At 42.6% G+C, this 22,823-nt stretch overlaps 1 protein-coding gene across 2 annotated transcripts in view; it reads left to right on the top strand.

Moving 5' to 3' along the window:
• GUCY1A2 (guanylate cyclase 1 soluble subunit alpha 2) overlaps positions 1–22,823 on the top strand; it is a 232,493-nt gene that overhangs the window by 73,736 nt on the left and 135,934 nt on the right. For both annotated transcript variants that reach the window (XM_088456689.1, XM_088456687.1), the window contains one exon: positions 5,964–6,688. In XM_088456689.1, coding sequence (XP_088312815.1) covers positions 5,964–6,688 — 725 coding nt within the window. The remainder of the gene's footprint in view (positions 1–5,963; positions 6,689–22,823) is intronic.

Below are 22,823 nucleotides of genomic sequence, written 5' to 3'. Positions count from 1 at the left end.
AAACGGGAAAGCATGGGATTGGATTCTATGACTGTTGAATGGATAAGATCTTGGTTGCAGGATAGGAAACAGAGAGTTGTAGTAAATGAAGTGTATTCACTGGAGGGAAAGGTTACCAATGGAGTACCTCAGGGATCTGTACTTGGGCCAATGCTTTTTAATATCTATGTTGGTGATATTGCAAATATTATTTAAGGGAAAGTATGCCTTTTTCCGGATGACACAAAAGTATGCAACAGGGTAGACACACCAGGAGGGGCAATACAAATAACTGAGGATCTGGGTAGACTAGAGGAATGGGCAAGAACATGGCAACTATATTTTAATGTAAAAAAATGCAAAATCATGCACTTGGGTCTCAATAACCTAAAGGCTAAATATAGTATCAAGGACACTATAATGGAATATACAGAGGAAGAAAGGGATTTAGGAGTCACCATTTCAAATGACTTGAAGGCAGGCAAGTAATGCACCAAAGCAATGAGGAAGCAAGTCAGATGATTGGTTGCATAGGGAGAGGAATAGGTAGCAGAAAAAAGAAGTGATAATACCACTGTATAGATCATTGGTACGGCCTCATCTCGAATACTGTGTTCAGTTCTGGAGGCCACATCTCCATAAGGATATAGACATAAGGAGCAAATAGGGTTGAAGGTGCCTAAAGGATACATGAAAAGGGGCAGACTAGATGGGCCAAGTGGTTCTTATCTGCCATCAAATTCTATGTTTCTATGTTAATTTATGGATTGTATACAGAACATTACAGAGAAAGACTGAATTGATTGTAAATACAGTAGATTTCTATAGGAAAATTGGATGCACTGGATATGTAACATTCTTAAGGCGTATTTAATTGATTGTATATAGATCTGTATTGAGGAAGTTTGGGTGGATTGTACAGTATATATTTATTTATTGAGGAATATGGAATTGGTGTTATATAGATCTCTGCTGAGAAAGATTAGAAAGAATGTACACATAGCTTTGTTAAGGGGGAGAATTTCACCGATCCACTGACAGATTTTCCGGAGCAGTGATGACCACCGGCCACATTTTCAACTGGCGTATCGGAAATGCCAATCCGATCGCTGGATCACGCAATCCGTTGTTAGGTGTTTGGGCGCCTTTTACTCTCCAGTTTATACTGCCTCACCATGTCAAGCCCTGTGCTAAATTATTTTCCTTCCTAAAACTTTTTTACCCATCTTCTTTGTGTTTTTGTTATTCTTTGTTAGTTCTAAATAGATAGCTTGTTAGTGCTAAATAATAATAATAATAATAATAATAAATATTTATTTACTTTTCTTATTTAATGGGAGAGTTTTAATAAAATATAAGCTACTGTATTTAAGCTAGTTTTATATAGTTAAAAAGTTTAGAAATTGCTTACCCAGCTCTAACAGTAAAATCTCCCAGACATGTCAAGATATTATTATTATTATTTATTTCCCACTGTGAGTAATTTCTTCTAGGTGCCCAAGAGTCTGGAGAATCCCATTGTCTTCCTTATGCTGAGACTTCTCCTTAAAGTATTTATTGGTGGGAAAATGACCAAGTGGTAACTAAATGGACAGCATGTTTGACAAACCTCTGCTCACTGATCATCTTGTGTTGAATTCCTTATATTTTAGTTTGTAATTACTGGTGAAAAAGGGTGTTTTTTTGGAGGGGTGATAGGATTTATATCACTTTGCTCTATATATGAAGTGGATATTGCAGGCAGTAATGCTGGGTGCACATTTAGAGGACGGATCGGTCAGCAGATTTGTAAAGCCGACCTGATGATCAGATTTTTCTTTAGTTTTTTTTTCAAGTTTTTTTTTTTTTAGTCTATTCAAAACTGTTGTTTTATCATTCATTTATTTACATATTGATTTATTTTTAATAGAACTGAAATGGCCCGTTTTGGGATAAATGTTTAAGTATATTTCGATAAATCAATAATTTAATCTAAACTGTCAAAAAAAGCTTAAAGTAACATTCCTACAATTCCAAAATGTCCAGGAGATTCATGAATTTTGTAAAGTCCACTGACCTTTTGGAGAGCAGGTCGCCCTGCGGCATGCAGCTCATTTCTTAGTGAAGGGCAGAATGAGGGCCTGATGAAGTGATTCTCAGTGAATTGCAAGTTCATGGCTCACACCCAACTGCGCAATGCCACGATTTGGGATGCAGCGTAAGGGGCCATAATGTCCCAATTTTACCAACCACCCTTGCTTCCCAATGGCCACCTGTATCTGCCTTCTGCGAAGAGATTCTCACCCTGTAGATGGTGCGCTTATCAGCTTTAGGGGAGTGCAGTGTCAAATTAAAACACGGTACAATTGCTCATCTAATCTTCATTGTCCTTATGTGCACATGAAGTCAGGTTAAAGCAGCGTGTCTAAAACAAGGACAATCTCCCACAATGACCTTCAATCTCCAGAAATACTAGAACTATATTTTCAGCTAGAAAATACAGTAAGATGAGACTTATACCACATAATAATGTTTTTTTTATTTTTTTATTTATCCCCGACTGAGTTTTGTATTTAGAGATGAGTATTGATTTAACAGAGCAAAGATGATTGAGGACATCATCTGAAATATCCCATGATTGAATTGCTTTTTGTCCAATTTGCCAGCAGGTGTTAATCTGTTTGAAACAGGTTCTCTGTTCTCAAATGTCTGGAAGCTATTTCCAAACAAGCAGTTTAGGACACTTCAAAGGGAAGGGATCCAGAGAGACTTCCCGATTATATCATGTAACCTTTTAAATATGCATATTGTAGAAGGCAATAGGGAGACTTTGATTAATTCCCCATAGAAATTAAATATTTAAACTGTTGGCTAGAAATTAAACAAAGTGAAAGGAAATTTATTTTTTGCTATTATTGTTTTTAGTGGAGTGTGGCGGTTTAATCATCTGATTTGGATATCTAATTGGATGGTTTTTCTGTTTCCAAAATTTTGTTTAATACGTAGTATTGATTTTACGTATTCTAAAAGTACTTCTTGAAATTAAGAAAACTGATCTAAATTGGAATTTTGCTCTTAAAATAAGGTCTCAAATTACACATGCATCACATTTTGGTGTTCAATTTAATTCACAGGGGTCTATTCATGATGTTAATTATCTGGGTCCATACAGACTAATTCGATGTGAGTGCCGGAGCAATTATTCGAAAATCAGCTGACTCTGCGAGCGGCTTCACTGCTCCATTTGCAGCAGTGAATCTTTTCACTGCTCCACACTAGTGCGCTTGTGTGACCTACAGGTCACGCATGCGAACTAGAGCCCCCATGTCCGGCGGAAGGAGCCGGAAAGGGGCGGAGGGATCTGAAAGGAACCCTCTTCACAACCCGGGGCTCCTTCACATAGGGAAGGAGCGGTTTGCGAGCCCGGAGCGGGAGCAAATGTCGTCTGAAGATGGCGTATGCTTACGCACTCAAGCCTGAAAATATTGTAGTTTCGGAGCTTGTTGATTTCTGTCCCCATACTAGTGGGGACAGCAGGCCATTCCGCGAGAGGAAGGTAAGTAGGAGATATCTGTGATACTAGTGTATGGTGACAGTGGGCCATTCCGTGAGAGGAAGATAAGCAGGAGATATCTGTGATACTAGTGTATAGGGACAGCGGGCCATTCCGTGAGAGGAAGATAAGCAGGAGATATCTGTGATACTAGTGTATGGGGACAGCGGGCCATTCCAGGAGAGGAAGGTAAGCAGGAGATATCTGTGATACTAGTGTATGGGGACAGCGGGCCATTCCAGGAGAGGAAGGTAAGTAGGAGATATCTGTGATACTAGTGTATGGGGACAGCGGGCCATTCTGTGAGAGGAAGATAAGCAGGAGATATCTGTGATACTAGTGTATGGGGACAGCGGGCCATTCTGTGAGAGGAAGATAAGCAGGAGATATCTGTGATACTAGTGTATGAGGACAGCGGGCCATTCCGCAAGAGGAAGGTAAGCAGGAGATATCTGTGATACTAGTGTATAGGGACAGCGGCCATTCCGCAAGAGGAAGGTAAGTATGAGATATCTGTGATATTAGTGTATGGGGACAGCGGGCCATTCCGTGAGTGGAAGGTAAGTAGGAGATATCTGTGATACTAATGTATTGGGACAGCGGGCCATTCCGTGAGAGGAAGGTAAGCAGTAGATATCTGTGATATCTCCTACTTTACCTTCTTGATGAATGTCCCGATAACTTAATTTCTACAATAGCTGGAGAGAATGTTCATTTTCACCTGCTTTGTTGAAATTAAATGAAGAGACCCCCAAGTTACAAAAGAGACCCTGTTAAAATTGTACCACTACATATTACGGTTTAGGGGTTCGTTGGCAGGTAGTTAAGGGATTTGGAGAAGATGTTAAAGTGCCAAAAATAGAAATTCAACAATTTGCAGACATAAACCCTTGTCTGTAGAAACCTGACACCTGTGTTGTAAGAAACAAAAGCCAAAATAGTGTATATTAAATTAATGCTGGCTTTAGCCATTCATTTATTTTAATTATGATTGCAATTTTTTTATTAGTATTAGATTATATTCTATTTTCCTGCTGTGCCTTTAATGTTTGCCTGTATTCCGCAGTTACTTTCTATGGCTGTATATTTATCATTTCGGTATTTTGTTATGATTCTTTGCGCGTATATCTTGTTTTGTTTTATTTTTGTTATTTATTTTTACTATTTTGTTGTTTTGTTATTGAAAACCCTTCAATAAAAATATTTGATTACAAAATATCTAGCCAAACTAACCTTTGTTATAGATGATTATAGACTTTATGCATCAGAGAGGAAATCTTCCTATCTATCAATAATTTTTTAAACATTTAAACATTTAAAAACTTTTTATTTAAATATTTTTAATCTATTGTTTATAATTTATATACATATTTGTTTTTAATGGAACCAAAATAGACTCCTTTGTGAGAAATGTTTTCCTATGTTTAGATGAGTTAATAATTTGATAATGCTGTTTCATTAAAATAACCAAAGGTAACTGAGTTTCACATACTTGCCTACTGTCCTGGAATGTCTGGGAGACTTTTGAATTTTGGAGAGTCCTTAAGGGGCCTATCCATTAGACGACTTTCTGAACGATGTGACCAAAACCAGAAGGTTTTGGTCGCATCGTTCAGAAAGTTGTCTAATGTATAGCCGGCAAGGACCAGCGATGCACGTGCACGCTGTGTCCTTGCCGACTCCGACTATCTGTGGAACATGCCCGTCAACCTGATGATGATCGTCAGGTTCGGCATGTTCTCAGATAGGAGGTCGGTCTCCTGCACTGAATGATGTTCAGTGAATTCCGTTCAGTGCGGGCACCACACCCGGGGACCTGAAGGACTCAACGCTACACGTTCAGTTTTTCAGGTCGCGTAATGGATAGGCCCCATTACAGCATCCAGTCTATTTCCTAGTTTAGTGGGCGAGATGGGTGTGTGATGAAGCTATTTTCAGTGAATTGCACCATCATGGCGCTACTCTCTCTGTGTGTGATGTCACGATTCGTCGCAATGCACCGCAGAGGGGCAGTGCGATACTGACTTCATTTTCTGCCCTCCCCTCTTCCCTTTTTCAATGGCCAATTGCATCTTCTTTCTGGGAACTTTTCCAGAAGGGATAGGAAAAAATTAGGAAAGTATGGAGTTACGAGATTCTCACCTTGTAGACCTAAAAAAAACATTTGAGCCAGGTTTAAAAAGCTGTAGTGTTAGGCCTTGTACACAAATGTGTTCATTTCATGCATATTACTTGCCTCTCTCCTGCCCCCTCACCTAAAAACACCCATTGCCTGCAGAAATAAATAAATAACAATTTTAAAAAGTATGCTTGTTTTATAAATAGGGAAAATAGTTAAACTATTTTTAACTGAAAAACAAAACAAAAAAATCTTCTTGGTATGCAATCTGCCCTTAGACAGTTATTAATTAATACCATGTGTTTGTAACTGTTTGTATCTCAAATGTTTCAGGTCTGAAGTTTGAAGAATTGCAAGAAAGATTTGGCGAGGAGTTCTTCAGCATCTGCTTCGAGGAGAACGAAAGGGTTCTCCGAGCTGTTGGTGGGACTCTACTTGACTTCTTCAATGGCTTTGATGCATTGCTGGAGCACATTAGGACTTCAATTGGAAGACAAGTGACCCTTGAATCCCCCTCTTTCCTATGCAAAGAGCTTGCTGATGGGACCCTTGTGCTCAGTTGCTTCCACCTTCATCCCATTGTAGGTTTTGCTATGCTTGGCATGATTACGGCAGTGGGAAAGAAGATCTACCAATTAAAAATTGACGTGGAACAAGTAAACAACGTGACTGAGAAATTGTTTCCTGAAATTATAAACCCAGGTAACTGTAAATCTCTTATCTTTAAAATCAAGGAATGTGATATTGCAAACATCACAAAATTACCTCCAATAAGATCGTCCCAGGTTCCATCTGACTTGAGGATCAGTATCAGCACATTCTGTCGAGCATTCCCCTTCCATCTGATGTTTGACCCCAATATGCTGATCTTGCAGCTTGGAGAAGGACTGCGGAAACTGATAAAGTGTGAAGTCCCCAAAACATTGAAGTTTCATGATAGTTTTGAAATAGTATCACCGAAAATCATCTGTACTTTTGAACAAGTCCTCTTGAGACTGTCAACACCTTTTGTCATACGGAATACACTAGATACGTCTGGCCTTGAGAATAAAGACAAGGTAATGTTCTTTAGATGCTCATTGTTCATTTCAACTGTATTAATCATAAGTAATGCTTGATGGCTACAACATTGATACTAGTGATTGTGCATTAATGAGATTCATAAAATGTATATATCAGTTATTCTATCTGCATGTCCATCTCTCCATCTGTCAGTGGATTTACCTTTGAAGTGCTATTATTATAGAGGAATGTTGCAATAGAGCTCACCTCTAATTGCACTAAATTTGTACAGTAACGCTATTGAGTTAGCTAACTTAATGTGGCACAATTTAACACGTCTTCCTAACATCAGGAGATGTGGGGTAAAGGAATCCACACCCCTCCACTATAGGGACTTTATTCTAATGTTTTAGTAATGTTCAGAGGAAGAGAGGAATCATGAAACCATTATGGTGTATTACATAAAACAGATTTCTCTTTGACGCAGTTTTTACCAGGCATGCATCAGCCCAGTAGTATGTAGTCAATAAATATATTACCGAAAGTTCCTACAAAGTTTACAGTTGTTCTTGATGTCCATTTAGTACAGGGGTGACCAAAGCGTTGATCGAGATCGACCAGTCGACCAAAGACTCTTGATTTGTGGGCAGCCAATAAGAATCAGGCCGACAGCAATAGCAAGAAGCATCAGGGAGATTCTTATTGGCTGTCTGGTCAGGACAGGCACCTGGCACTGCTCAGCTGTGCCTGGCTCTGAAGGAGGGGGATCCACCACCAGCAGAGAGCGTGGACCTGTCACTCCAGCCACAGCAGATTAGACAGCCATATGGGCTAGCTGGGTGGTGGGCTCTGAGCATGGTGACAATCTGGCTGCAGCAGCTGATGCTGGTTATTGCATGGTGCCTCTTCTCTATACCAGGGGGTATGCACATGCACTGTCCTTTATTCCAGTGGATAGTCACATGCACCCTTTATATGTATACATATGCACATTATTCTGTACCAGGGGTATGCATATACACTCTTCTCTATCCAGGTGGTATGCACATGCAATGCTATGAGGAAACCCCCTTGCCCTTATATCATCATGGGTTTATGTGCAACAGCCTTGTCCTGTAATAGATGGGGTCATCCTGATTGTTTCTCTTCATGTGCTGCTGGGATGGATGAAAGACCTTCTAGTGCTTCTTATGGAAGAGTTGGGAGCTGCCACTGGCTTTCCGCAGAGCCTGGTTACAATGATCTGGGTAACCTGCCTTGTAGTATCTACCCTGTGTGTTGTTGCTTCACCCTGTTGTTGTCTCTCAACCATGCCAATTTTGGTGGGACAGTCCCCACGGCTCTTGCCGTGAGTTCCCCATTTTGGGGCACGCGGAAATGTCCCTAATTGGTAGATAGCAAAAGTCTAACCACCCCTGATTTAGTACAATAAAGTACAAACACTTGATTCTAACATGTAAAAGAATAGCATAAACCTGTTACATGTAAAAGAATGTCTAAACCTGTTAAAAGTAGAGGAATGGCATAAACCTGTTACATGTAGAGAAATGGCATAAATCTGTTACATGTAGAGGAATGGCATAAACTTGTTACATGTAAAGGAATTGCATAAACCTGTTACATGTAGAGGAACAGCATAAACCTGTTACATGTAGAGGAATTAAACATGTTACATGTAGAGGAATGGCTTAAACCTGTTACATGTAGAGGAATGGCATAAACTTGTTAAATGTAGAGGAATGGCATTACCTGTTACATCTAGAGGAATTTCTTAAAACTTTTACATGTAGAGGAATGGCTTAAACCTGTTACATGTAGAGGAATGGCTTAAACCTGTTACATGTAGAGGAATGGTATAAGCCTGTTACATGTAGAGGAATGGCATAAACCTGTGACATATAGAGGAATGGCATAAACCTGTGACATGTAGAGGAATGGCATAAACTTGTTACATGTAGAGGAATGGCTTAAACCTGTTACATGTAGAGGAATGGTTCAAACCTCTTACATGTAGAGGAATGGCATAAACCTGTTACATGTAGAGGAATGGCATAAACCTGTTACATGTAGAGGAATGGCATAAACCTGTTACATGTAGAGGAATGGCATAAACCTGTTACACGCAGAGGAATGGCTTAAACCTGTAACATGTAGAGGAATGGCATAAGCCTGTTACATGTAGAGTAATGGCATAAACCTGTGACATCTAGAGGAATGGCATAAACCTGTTACATGTAGAGGAATGGCATAAACCTGTGACATGTAGAGGAATGTCTTAAACCTGTTACATGTAGAGGAATGGCATAAACCTGTTACATGTAGAGGAATGGTTCAAACCTCTTACATGTAGAGGAATGGCATAAACCTGTTACATGTTGAGGAATGGCATAAACCTGTTGCATGTAGAGGAATGGCATAAACCTGTTGCATGTAGAGGAATGGCATAAACCTGTAACATGTAGAGGAATGACATAAACCTGTTACATGTAGATGAATTTCTTAAACCTGTTACATGTAGAGGAATGGCATACACCTGTGACATGTAGAGGAATGGCTTAAATATGTTACATGTAGAGGAATGGCTTAACCTGTTACATGTAGAGGAATGGGTTAAACCTGCTACATGTAGAGGAATGGCATAAACCTGTGACATATAGAAGAATGGCATAAACCTGTTGCATGTAGAGGAATGGCATAAACCTGCTGCATGTAGAGGAATGGCATAAACCTGTTACATGAAGAGGAATGGCATAAACCTGTTGCATGTAGAGGAATGGCATAAACCTGTGACATGTAGAGGAATGGCTTAAACCAGTGACATGTAGAGGAATGGCATAAACCTGTTACATGTAGAGGAATGGCATAAACCTGTTGCATGTAGAGGAATGGCATAAACCTGTTGCATGTAGAGAAATGGCATAAACCTGTTACATGTAGAGAAATGGCTTAAACCTGTTACATGGAGAGGAATGGCATAAACCTGTTACATGGAGAGGAATGGTTTAAACCTGTTACATGTAGAGGAATGGTTCAAACCTCTTACATGTAGAGGAATGGCATAAACCTGTTACATGTAGAGGAATGGCATAAACCTGTTACACGTAGAGGAATGGCATAAACCTGTTACATGTAGAGGAATGGCTTAAACCTGTTACATGTAGAGGAATGGCATAAGCCTGTTACATGTAGAGGAATGGCATACACCTGTGACATGTAGAGGAATGGCATAAACCTGTGACATGTAGAGGAATGGCATAAATCTGTGACATGTAGAGGAATGTCTTAAACCTGTTACATGTAGAGGAATGGCATAAACCTGTTACATGTAGAGGAATGGTTCAAACCTGTTACATGTAGAGGAATGGCATAAACCTGTTACATGTAGAGGAATGGCATAAACCTGTTGCATGTAGAGGAATGGCATAAACCTGTTACATGTAGAGGAATGACATAAACCTGTTACATGTAGACGAATGGCATAAACCTGTTGCATGTAGAGGAATGGCATAAACCTGTTACATGTAGAGGAATGACATAAACCTGTTACATGTAGACGAATGGCATAAACCTGTTGCATGTAGACAAATGGCATAAACCTGTTACATGTAGAGGAATGGCATAAACCTGTTACATGTAGAAGAATTTCTTAAACCTGTTATATGTAGAGGAATGGCTTAAACCTGTTACATGTAGAGGAATGGCTTAAATATATTACATGTAGAGGAATGGCTTAAACCTGTTACATGTAGAGGAATGGCATACACCTGTGACATGTAGAGGAATGGCTTAAATATGTTACATGTAGAGGAATGGCTTAAACCTGTTACATGTAGAGGAATGGGTTAAACCTGCTACATGTAGAGGAATGGCATAAACCTGTGACATATAGAGGAATGGCATAAACCTGTTGCATGTAGAGGAATGGCTTAAACCTGTTACATGAAGAGGAATGGCATAAACCTGTTGCATGTAGAGGAATGGCATAAACCTGTGACATGTAGAGGAATGGCTTAAACCTGTTACATGTAGATGAATGGCATAAACATGTTACATGTAGAGGAATGGCATAAACCTGTTGCATGTAGAGGAATGGCATAAACCTGTTGCATGTAGAGGAATGGCATAAACCTGTTACATGTAGAGAAATGGCTTAAACCTGTTACATGGAGAGGAATGGCATAAACCTGTTACATGGAGAGGAATGGTTTAAACCTGTTACATGTAGAGGAATGGTTCAAACCTCTTACATGTAGAGGAATGGCATAAACCTGTTACATGTAGAGGAATGGCATAAACCTGTTACATGTAGAGGAATGGCATAAACCTGTTACATGTAGAGGAATGGCTTAAACATGTTACATGTAGAGGAATGGCATAAACCTGTTACATGTAGAGGAATGGCATAAGCCTGTGACATGTAGAGGAATGGCTTAAACCTGTTACATGTAGAGGAATGGCATAAACCTGTGACATTTAGAGGAATGTCTTAAACCTGTTACATGTAGAGGAATGGCATAAACCTGTTACATGTAGAGGAATGGTTCAAACCTCTTACATGTAGAGGAATGGCATAAACCTGTTACATGTAGAGGAATGGCATAAACCTGTTACATGTAGAGGAATGGCATAAACCTGTTGCATGTAGCGGAATGGCTTAAACATGTTATATGTAGAGGAATGGCATAAGCCTGTTACATGTAGAGGAATGGCATAAGCCTGTGACATGTAGAGGAATGGCATAAACCTGTGACATGTAGAGGAATGGCATAAACCTGTAACATGTAGAGGAATGTCTTAAACCTGTTACATGTAGAGGAATGGCATAAACCTGTTACATGTAGATGAATCGCATAAACCTGTTGCATGTAGACAAATGGCATAAACCTGTTACATGTAGAGGAATGGCATAAACCTGTTACATGTAGAGGAATGGCATAAACCTGTTACATGTAGAAGAATTTCTTAAACCTGTTACATGTAGAGGAATGGCTTAAACCTGTTACATGTAGAGGAATGGCTTAAACCTGTTACATGTAGAGGAATGGCTTAAATATGTTACATGTAGAGGAATGGCATAAACCTGTGACATGTAGAGGAATGGCTTAAACCTGTTACATGTAGAGGACTGGCATAAACCTGTTACATGTAGAGGAATGGCTTAAACCTGTTACATGTAGAGGAATGGCATAAGCCTGTTACATGTAGAGGAATGGCATAAACCTGTTACATGTAGAGGAATGGCATAAACCTGTTGCATGTAGAGGAATGGCATAAACCTGTTGCATGTAGAGGAATGGCATAAACCTGTTACATGGAGAGGAATGGCATAAATCTGTTACATGTAGAGGAATGGCTTAAACATGTTACATGTAGAGGAATGGCTTAAACCTGTTACATGTAGAGGAATTGCATAAATATGTTACATGTAGAGGAATGGCTTAAACCTGTTACATGTAGAGGAATGGCCATAAACCTGTTACATGTAGAGGAATGGCATAAACCTGTTACATGTAGAGGAATGGCTTAAATATGTTACATGTAGAGGAATGGCTTAAACCTGTTACATGTAGAGGAATGGCTTAAACCTGTTAAATGTAGAGGAATGGCTTAAATCTGTTACATGTAGAGGAATGGCATAAACCTGTAACATGAAGAGGAATGGTATAAACCTTTTACATGTAGAGGAATGGCATAAACCTGTTACATGTAGAGGGAGTAGGTAGGTGCGTCACTGTGATACCTAGCTACGGCCATTGGTCAGATCTCATAGAGCTGCACCTGCTCACTATGATCATGTCAGGATTACAATCGCAGCACAAACATTGGAGTATACTAATTATCAACAAAAACATGCCAGCGTAATGTAGTCTGAGGAAGCAGGCAGTGTACCCATGAAATGTTTACCAAGTTTATGCCATTCCTCTAAATGCCAAAATCAAGTGTTTGTTCTTTATATTACTAAATGGACAGGGAGACCAACTGTACACCTGTTTTTAACTTCCAGTACGATATTTATTGACTACTCACCACTGGACGGGTAAAACCTGCACCAAAGAGAAATCTCTTCTTCCTAACATCAGGACTCACCATATTATTATATTCAGTAGAGATGTAAAAAGGTTTCTTCTTCTGTTCCACGCTCTAATTTTTTTCACTGGCTCAAAAATTTCATTGTTACCAATTACCGTATTATATGCTAATATTTTTGAATTTGGTTCAAACAAAGTTATTGATTCCCATCAGGCTTTGGGCCATTGCAGGTGCTTAGGCTGAGGATGCCTCTGTGTTTATCAGTGCATGGTGCTCCCTCAAAACCACTGTGGCAACCCCCTCACAAATCTGACAAAGCCTTTAACTTGGACGCTGGGGAAGAACATAGAAACCGCCTGAGTGCTCCCAGCTGACAGCAGTCTCTGTAATTATTGGCCACAAACATCTTCCAGCAATAGTGTTCACTGTGGAAAAGATAACTGGCCGATAATAGAGTTAATTTTCATGTCCTACACAAAACTGTTATTAACGTGTAATATCAGGGGATAATAGCAGCTCAGAGTTGTGTCATGAAAACAGTGAATGGATGAGTATACACTTTCCACATGGGAGTGGAGCTTTATATTGTACACTAGCTACCATGGAAGGAGCTTTGTATTGTACACTAGCCACCAGTGTGGGAGCTGTATTATTATTATCCTTTATTTATATGGCGCCACAAGGGTTCCGCAGCGCCTCACAATGTACATAAACAAATGAGCACACAAGAAAACAGTTATTAACAGTACAAACAATGCAGGACAGATACATGATTAATACATTGCTGAATAACACTTAGATAAGCAGCATGGTGTCGGCAACCAAGGGTGGGGTACTGTTTTATATTAAAGAATTACTAAGTGAAGGAGAAGCACGTGAGGTAAGAGGGCCCTGCTCGTGAGAGCTTACAAAGGGGAGGGGGCAGACAGACAGGGGTGACACAGATGGGCTGGATACAAGGGTGACAGTAATATAACAGCTATGGAGAGGTTAGTTTAAACTTAAGAGGAAAAGACAATGGGCACTAAAATAAAGTGAAAAAGGGTGTTTTCACACCCTTTTCACATTATTTTAGTTTCACCTGTAGTTATTACAGGGCAATTGGAGTAGAATTAGTAAAATTCTACTCCATCCCCTAGTATCACTTATTTTTAGTAAAGCAGATCGCATTTCCCATAATTGTAATGGGAAATGTGATCCGACCTAAGTTACTAAAAATAAATTGTAAAAAAATACCTGGGGATGCATTGTGATAATAACACCACCTGGATGTTATCCAGGGTCTCCCCCGGTTACCGGGCTCCCACTCGGCTCTAACGGGGAGAGCAGAGGCGGGAGCCGGTACCAGTAATCAGCTGTGTGGTCTAAGCAGACCGCAAGCTGATTACTGTAAAAAAAAGAAAAAAAAAATTAAACATTTTTTTTTTACTTACCTGAATCCAGGGACCGGTGATCGGGCCTCCGGTGATTGCTCCTCTCTGGTCAGCTGGTCTCCCATAGTACACTGGTGCCCGGTCATCAGGTGATCGGGCCCCAGTGCAGTATGGGAGATCACCTGATCGGGAAGCCAGGAGAAGATCACCGGAGGCCAGGAGGATGCAGGTAAGTGTAATGAAGGGAGGGGGGGTCGCGGGGGGGGGAGGGGGGGTCATGGGGGTCGGCGACCGTGGGGGCGGGGCTTAGCGCCAGGGGGCGTGGCTTAGCATCGGTGGGGGAGTAGTAGTGGTGGTCGGTCGGCACATGCGCGGGCTCTTAGTCGCGGTATTTTTTCCGAAAATACCGCGACTAGAGTGCGGATGGGATCCGCAGGGACAGAGCTTTATCGCAAGCTCTGTCCCTGCAAGGGATTTATAGTAAATCCCTGTGATATTGCCTGAATTCGCAATGCGAATTCACTCGGTAATATCACACTACAATCCGCATTCAATATGCGGATTGTAGTAAATAGAGCCCATGAGTTGATCAAAATTGCACCAAGCCTCAAGATTTGGGGGCCCATTAGAGGGGTCATCTTGCTGTGTTGTTTGGTATGGCATAGTTGGAGTGGATAAGCAGATTGCATGAGGAGGTCAGGAGGGATGTGAGCAGCATTGGGGATCCAGGTACAATCCATAGGCATGTTGGAAGTGTGGTGGTAGTTAAAAACAGTCCTTCATAGCAGGAATAGTTGATTTGATAATTTCTCCTCCAGTTTAACTCCTGAATAACTCCGGCTAGCAATTTTAAAGGCTGCGTAATAGAAAAACCAAGAAGCAAGATATGTTAGGTGCAGTAGTTAAATTACCTGTGGATGATAAGAAATGCAAAATCACATCACAGTCTTTCCCAGGTAGAAGTATAGTTAGTAATAACTCCTAAACAACTCCGGCTTCAATTTAAAAATTCTAGTTACACTTTAAACTAAGCACTCTTGCAAATGCAGCCTTGACTTTAGCAGCCTTAGAGATTTATATTGTCACTGTGTTGATGCATGGTATATTGTGTGGAACAAGGCACTGTCATTATATTGTACATTATGTGTTAAGACATGTTGTTGAGGTCATTGCTGGGTTTAGTATGTTATGTACAGTATAGGCATTTAATGTTTCACAAGTATTGATAAGTGAGGCATGGGAAGTCCAACTTTGTTGGTCCATTGTGTTTATGCCAAGATGTTGCATTCGATAGTGCCTTGTGATTTCACATTATTTAATTTATTACTGAATATATTACTTTTCAGATACTAGCACCCTGCCGCTGCACTGTATTTCACCCGTGTCAGTCCCTATCACAATACTGGTCTTACAGTACACCTGTAGACTACTTGGAGCTCTGTAGGACCAGTGTTGTGTCAGTGAATGATATGGCCACAGAAACCGTGCATTGGCGACCCACTGGCTGCATCTAGTACTGGCTGGCTGGCGGAACGCTGACCCAATGCAGTCAGCAGGATTCTAGCCCAGGCCATGCCTAGAGAGTTCTTTGGTGTAAAGAAGAATATTGTTATTTTTCTATCAATACAAATCTCCAGAGACTTCAGAGTAAACCATGTCCCTTTTATTGATACTGCTTATTCATGTGATTAAGTTATGGGGCCTCATTCAGCATTGAACACAAAAATACGACAAGAATGCACACCACAAATGCAGTTGCAAACTTACCTTTTTATGAGTATTTAAGAGTATTTTAGGGTTGCTCTTATCTAAGATCTGTTCATCTTAAAATCTAGGGTATGGATGGGTCCTGAGAATAGATACGCCAGTCATCATTATCTACCTATGTCTAGCATTTAGATGCATACAGGGCAAATATACAACTACAATTATCAACGACTTCCTGATAATGATAATTGCCATATCTTTCATTGTTAAAATAAATACATGTGTATTTAAAATACAACTTAATATAACCCTTGACTTGAACCAGGGCTGGACATACTGAGCTACTTTCCACAAAAATTGGGATACGAGCATCATGAAGCTCCCCTTCAACAAAAAGATGCAGCACTATGCTAAAAAGGCCTATTGCTCAATTGACCAAAAGAGCAAGGGGAGTGGCTAATAGCCACTAAGCCAATCGCAAGCAGCCAGGGGAGTGGCTAATAGTCACTAAGCCAATCGCAAGCAGCCATTTCATTCAGTTCTGACCAGTGCCCTGTCAGTGTAGAGTTTAAATGTCCATCCTGTGTTTAAGTGGGTTTCCTCCGGGTGCTCCAGTTTCTTCCAACAAATGAAAGACTATACTGGTAGATCAATGAGCATCTGATGAAATTATCCTGAGTGTGTTTGCGTTGTCTGTGGTAGCACTGTGATCACCATCGCAGCCCCAGATCTGCCCATGCGCAGGGCAGCTTTTACACATGCACAGATCTAGAAACATCGAGTTTACGTACATCTCTGAATAAGGCTCTTAGGGCCTGATTCAGACCCGGTCGCATAGCGATGAATGTACGCTATGGGTGATAGTCGCCAGTCTGTGCATGCGTCGCAGTGCGCGTGTGCGAGCCAGTCACTGCGATCATGAATCATGCGCTCGTAGCACAAAGACTGAGCGCTACTTTGAGTGACAGATAGTGCCGTTTGTGGGTGGTAACAGGGGAAGGTCCTTGAAAATGGGGGAGTGGATGTGCGAACGCAGGCGTGTCTGAGCGTCAAAACACCATTCTTTGGGCGTGCATAATTAGCATGGAAGCGTCATTGTACATGTCACCTGATTGTATTTCAGCCTGCAGTAAACGCAATGTTTGCGACGGGGTAGGGTCTACCTCTCCGATGGCTCTCGATGTTACTGAATAATCATACACTTCCTGGAGATGACGTGTTCTAAGAAAGCAAAGTGGGCGTTATTACTAGGGGTGTTTCACCGGCCACTTTTCGTGTTTTGTGTTTTGGTTTTGGATCTGGATCTTTCTTCGTGTTTTGGATCTGGATTGGTTTTGCCAAAACCACCCTTCCGTGTTTTGGGTTCTGGGTTTTGTGTTTTGGATCTGTATTTTTTTTTTAAAAAGCATAAAAACAGCTAAAATCACAGAATTTGTTGGTTTCTCTGCTCCTATGCTATTATTAACCTCAATAACCTTAATTTCCACTCATTTCCAGTCTATTCTGAACACCTCACACCTCACAATAGTGTTTTCATGTCCAAAAGGTTGCACCGAGGTAGCTGGATGACTATGCTAAGCGACACGAGTGGGCGGCACAAACACGTGACCCATCTAGGAGTGACACTGCAGTGGCAGACAGGATGGCAGTTAGAAAAACTAGGCCCCAAACTGTACATAATGCATAGAAAAAAAAGAAGTGCAAGATGGAATTGTCCTTGGGCCCTCCCACCCACCCTTATGTTGTATAAACAGGACATGCACACTTTAACAAATCAATCATTTCAGCGCCAGGGTCTGCCACACAACTGTGGCTGAAATGATTGGTTCGTTTGGGCCCCCACAAAACAAGCTGGCAATTAATGTGTCCCTGCACAAACTGGCTCTACGGAGGCAAGATGTCATCCTCATCCTCCTCATCCACCGATTCCTCACCCTCTTCAGTGTGTACATCCTCATCCTCACAAAGTATTAACTCGTCCCCACTTGAATCCACCACCACAGGTCCCTCTGTACCTTCTGGAGGCTGGTCTCCCTGGAAGAGCTGATAATTCATTTTGATGAACATCATCTTCTCCACATTCTGTGGAAGCAACCTCCTACGCCTTTCGCTGACAAGGTTCCCGGCTGCACTAAACACTCTTTCGGAGTACACACTGGAGGGGGGGCAACTCAGGTAAAATAGAGCCAGCTTGTACAGGGGCCTCCAAATTGCCTCTTTTTCCTGCCAGTACAGGTATGGACTGTCTGACATGCCTACTTGGATGCTGTCACCGATGTAATCCTCCACCATTCTGTCAATGGTGACAGTATCATATGCAGTGACAGTAGACATGTCAGAAATTGTTGCCAGGTCCTTCAGTCCGGACCAGATGTCCAAACTTGGTCCTGCCTGCCCTGCATCACCGCCAGCGGGTTGCTTAGGATACCTAAGTTTTTTCCTGGCAGCCCCAGTTGCGGGAGAAAATGAAGAAGGAGCCGTTGACGTGTCACGTTCCGCTTCAGCTGACAGTGTGTTCACCAGCAGGTCTTTGCACCTCTGCAGGCTTGTGTCGGCCGGAAAGAGAGACACCACATAGGCTTTAAACCTAGGATCAAGCACGGTGGCCAAAATGTAGTGGTCTGATTTCAACAGATTGACCACCCTGGAATCCTGGCAAAGCGAATGAAGGGCTTCATCCACAAGTCCCACATGCCGAGCGGAATCGCTCCGTCTTAGCTCCTCCTTCACTTTCTCCAGCTGCTTCTGCAAAAGCCTGATGAGCGGAATGACCTGACTCAAGCTGGCTGTGTCTGAACTGACTTCACGTGTGGCAAGTTCGAAGGGCTGGAGAACCTTGCACAACACGGAAATCATTCTCCACTGCGCTTGAGTCAGGTGCATACCCCCTCCTTTGCCTATGTCATAGGTGGATGTATAGGCTTGTATGGCCTTTTGCTGCTCCTCCATCCTCTGAAGCATATAGAGGGTTGAGTTCCACCGCGTCACAACCTCTTGCTTCAGGTGATGGCGGGGCAGGTTCAAGAGTGTTTGCTGGCGCTCCAGTCTTCGGCACGCAGTCGCTGAATGGCGAAAGTGGCCAGAAATTTTTCAGGCCACCCAAAGCGTCTCCTGCACGCCCCTGTCGCTTTTCAGAAAATTCTGCACCACCAAGTTTATTGTGTGAGCAAAACATGGGACGTGCTGGAATTTGCCCAGATGTAATGCCCGCACAATATTGGTGGCGTTGTCAGATATCACAAATCCCCAGGAGAGTCTAAGTGGGGTAAGCCACTGGGCGATGATTTCCCTCAGTTTCTCTAAGAGGTTGTCGGCGGTGTGCCTCTTACTGAAACCGGTGATACACAGCGTAGCCTGCCTTGTAACGAGCTGGCGTTTCTGAGATGCTGCTACTGGTGACGCTGCTGCTGTTGCTGCGTAAGGTGATACATCTACCCAGTGGGCTGTCACAGTCATATAGTCCTTAGTCTGCCCTGTTCCACTTGTCCACATGTCCGTGGTTAAGTGGACATTGTGTACAACGGCATTTTTCAGGACACTGAGGACACTTTTTCTGACGTTTCTGTACAGTCTCGGTATCGCCTGCCTAGTGAAGTGGAATCTAGACGGGATTTGGAACCGGGGACACACTACCTCCATCAATTGTCTAAATCCCACTGCACTAATGGCGGATACCGGACGCACGTCTAACACCAACATAGCAGTCAAGGCCTCAGTTATACGTTTTGCTTCAGGGTGACTGCTGTCGTACTTCATCCTCCTCGCTAAGGACTGTTGGAGGGTCAATTGTTTAGTAAAAGTAGTGGTGTTCCTACTTCCTCTCTGGGATGATGAACGACTCCCAGCAGCAGCAACAGCAGCAGCGGCAGCAGTAGGCGTAGCAATGCAGGATCCTCCAGAGGAATCCCGGATAGGAGAGTCAGTCATGCCAGTGACATGGCCTGCAGGACTACTTCCGATCCTGACTAAGGAGGAAATTGACGAGGAGGGAGTTGACGGTGTGGTTTGCAGGCGCTTGGATACAACAGGACAACGGGATTTAGGTGTCCCTGGACTGCTTACGGTCTTAGCCAAAGTTTCTGAACTTGACAGTAACTTTTTATGAACGCGCTGCAGGTGCCGTATAAGGGAGGATGTTCCTAGGTGGTTGACGTCCCTACCCCTACTTATTTCACCTTTACATATGGTACATATGGCAAGACAGTTGTTGTCCGGATTTGGATAGAAATATTGCCAGACCAAAGAGGTGGAATGTTTGGTCTTCTGCCCAGGCATGACCGTGATGGTCTTTTTCATCCCACGGACAACAACTGTCTCCCCCGGAGCCTGATTTAAACAAACCACATCACCATCAGAATCCTCCTCGCCAACTTCCTCCTCAGCGCCAGCTACACCAGTATCCTCATCCTGTTGTACTTCAACAGTGACATCTTCAATTTGCATATCAGCAAGTGGACTGTGGGTGCTCCTTTCAGCACTTGCAGGGGGCGTGCAAATGGTGGAAAGAGCCACCTCTTCCCGTCCAGTGCTGGGAAGGTCAGGCATCGCAACCACCACCACACTTGGACTTTCCTTGGGGATTTGTGATATCTTCTTAGAAAGCACAGTTCTTCGCTGTGCTTTTGCCAGCTTAACTCTTTTGATTTTTTTAGTGGGAGGAGGGCTTCCATCGTCATGTGAAGCTGAACCACTAGTCATGAACATACTAGGGATCGACCTTAGCCGTTCCTTGCCACTCCGTGTCGTAAATGGCATATTGGCCAGTTTATGTTTCTCTTCAGCTGATTTAAATGTCTTTTTCAAGGTCATTTTCCTGAACTTTGCCATTTGGGATTGTATGTGCCCTCTACTATGACATTGGGCATCGGCCTTGGCAGACGACGTTGATGGCATGTTATCGTCTATGTCATGACTAGTGGCAGCAGCTTCAGCACTAGGAGGAAGTGGTTCTTGATCTTTCTCTATTTTATTTTTATCGGAGAAAGTTTGGTCCTCCATTTATGTTATATCGATTTGATATATACGTGCGGCTAAACCCAGAAAATAATTTTTTTTTTGGTTTGGACTGGAGTGTACTTTGGGGGTTACAGCACCCTTTAACGGTCAAGCCAGCCGGCCCTTTACTTATGACACAGGCGCACTCTTGGCACTACTTTGTTGATGCACGTGCGGCTACTGCGCACACAATTCACAAACACAGAAAATAATTTTTTTTTTGGTTTGGACTGGAGTGTACTTTCGGGGGTTACAGCACCCTTAACGGTCAAGCCAGCCGGCCCTTTACTTATGACACAGGCGCACGCTTGGCACTACTTTGTTGATGCACGTGCGGCTACTGCGCACACAATTCACAAACACAGAAAATAATTTTTTTTTTGGTTTGGACTGGAGTGTACTTTCGGGGGTTACAGCACCCTTAACGGTCAAGCCAGCCGGCCCTTTACTTATGACACAGGCGCACGCTTGGCACTACTTTGTTGATGCACGTGCGGCTACTGCGCACACAATTCACAAACACAGAAAATAATTTTTTTTTTGGTTTGGACTGGAGTGTACTTTGGGGGTTACAGCACCCTTTAACGGTCAAGCCAGCCGGCCCTTTACTTATGACACAGGCGCACGCTTGGCACTACTTTGTTGATGCACGTGCGGCTACTGCGCACACAATTCACAAACACAGAAAATAATTTTTTTTTTGGTTTGGACTGGAGTGTACTTTCGGGGGTTACAGCACCCTTAACGGTCAAGCCAGCCGGCCCTTTACTTATGACACAGGCGCACGCTTGGCACTACTTTGTTGATGCACGTGCGGCTACTGCGCACACAATTCACAAACACAGAAAATAATTTTTTTTTTGGTTTGGACTGGAGTGTACTTTCGGGGGTTACAGCACCCTTAACGGTCAAGCCAGCCGGCCCTTTACTTATGACACAGGCGCACTCTTGGCACTACTTTGTTGATGCACGTGCGGCTACTGCGCACACAATTCACAAACACAGAAAATAATTTTTTTTTGGTTAGGACTGGAGTGTACTTTCGGGGGTTACAGCACCCTTTAACGGTCAAGCCAGCCGGCCCTTTACTTATGACACAGGCGCACGCTTGGCACTACTTTGTTGATGCACGTGCGGCTACTGCGCACACAATTCACAAACACAGAAAATAATTTTTTTTTTGGTTTGGACTGGAGTGTACTTTCGGGGGTTACAGCACCCTTAACGGTCAAGCCAGCCGGCCCTTTACTTATGACACAGGCGCACTCTTGGCACTACTTTGTTGATGCACGTGCGGCTACTGCGCACACAATTCACAAACACAGAAAATAATTTTTTTTTGGTTAGGACTGGAGTGTACTTTCGGGGGTTACAGCACCCTTTAACGGTCAAGCCAGCCGGCCCTTTACTTATGACACAGGCGCACGCTTGGCACTACTTTGTTGATGCACGTGCGGCTACTGCGCACACAATTCACAAACACAGAAAATAATTTTTTTTTTGGTTTGGACTGGAGTGTACTTTCGGGGGTTACAGCACCCTTAACGGTAAAGCCAGCCGGCCCTTTACTTATGACACAGGCGCACGCTTGGCACTACTTTGTTGATGCACGTGCGGCTACTGCGCACACAATTCACAAACACAGAAAATAATTTTTTTTTTGGTTTGGACTGGAGTGTACTTTGGGGGTTACAGCACCCTTTAACGGTCAAGCCAGCCGGCCCTTTACTTATGACACAGGCGCACGCTTGGCACTACTTTGTTGATGCACGTGCGGCTACTGCGCACACAATTCACAAACACAGAAAAAAAATTTTTTTTTGGTTTGGACTGGAGTGTACTTTCGGGGGTTACAGCACCCTTAACGGTCAAGCCAGCCGGCCCTTTACTTATGACACAGGCGCACGCTTGGCACTACTTTGTTGATGCACGTGCGGCTACTGCGCACACAATTCACAAACACAGAAAATAATTTTTTTTTTGGTTTGGACTGGAGTGTACTTTCGGGGGTTACAGCACCCTTAACGGTCAAGCCAGCCGGCCCTTTACTTATGACACAGGCGCACGCTTGGCACTACTTTGTTGA

The sequence above is a fragment of the Taudactylus pleione genome, unplaced genomic scaffold (genome assembly GCF_031769625.1).
Source record: "Taudactylus pleione unplaced genomic scaffold, aTauple2 ptg000711l, whole genome shotgun sequence".
NCBI lineage: Eukaryota > Metazoa > Chordata > Amphibia > Anura > Myobatrachidae > Taudactylus > Taudactylus pleione.
Note: the sequence above shows the minus strand (reverse complement) of the source record. Positions and strands in the feature narration are given on the sequence as shown.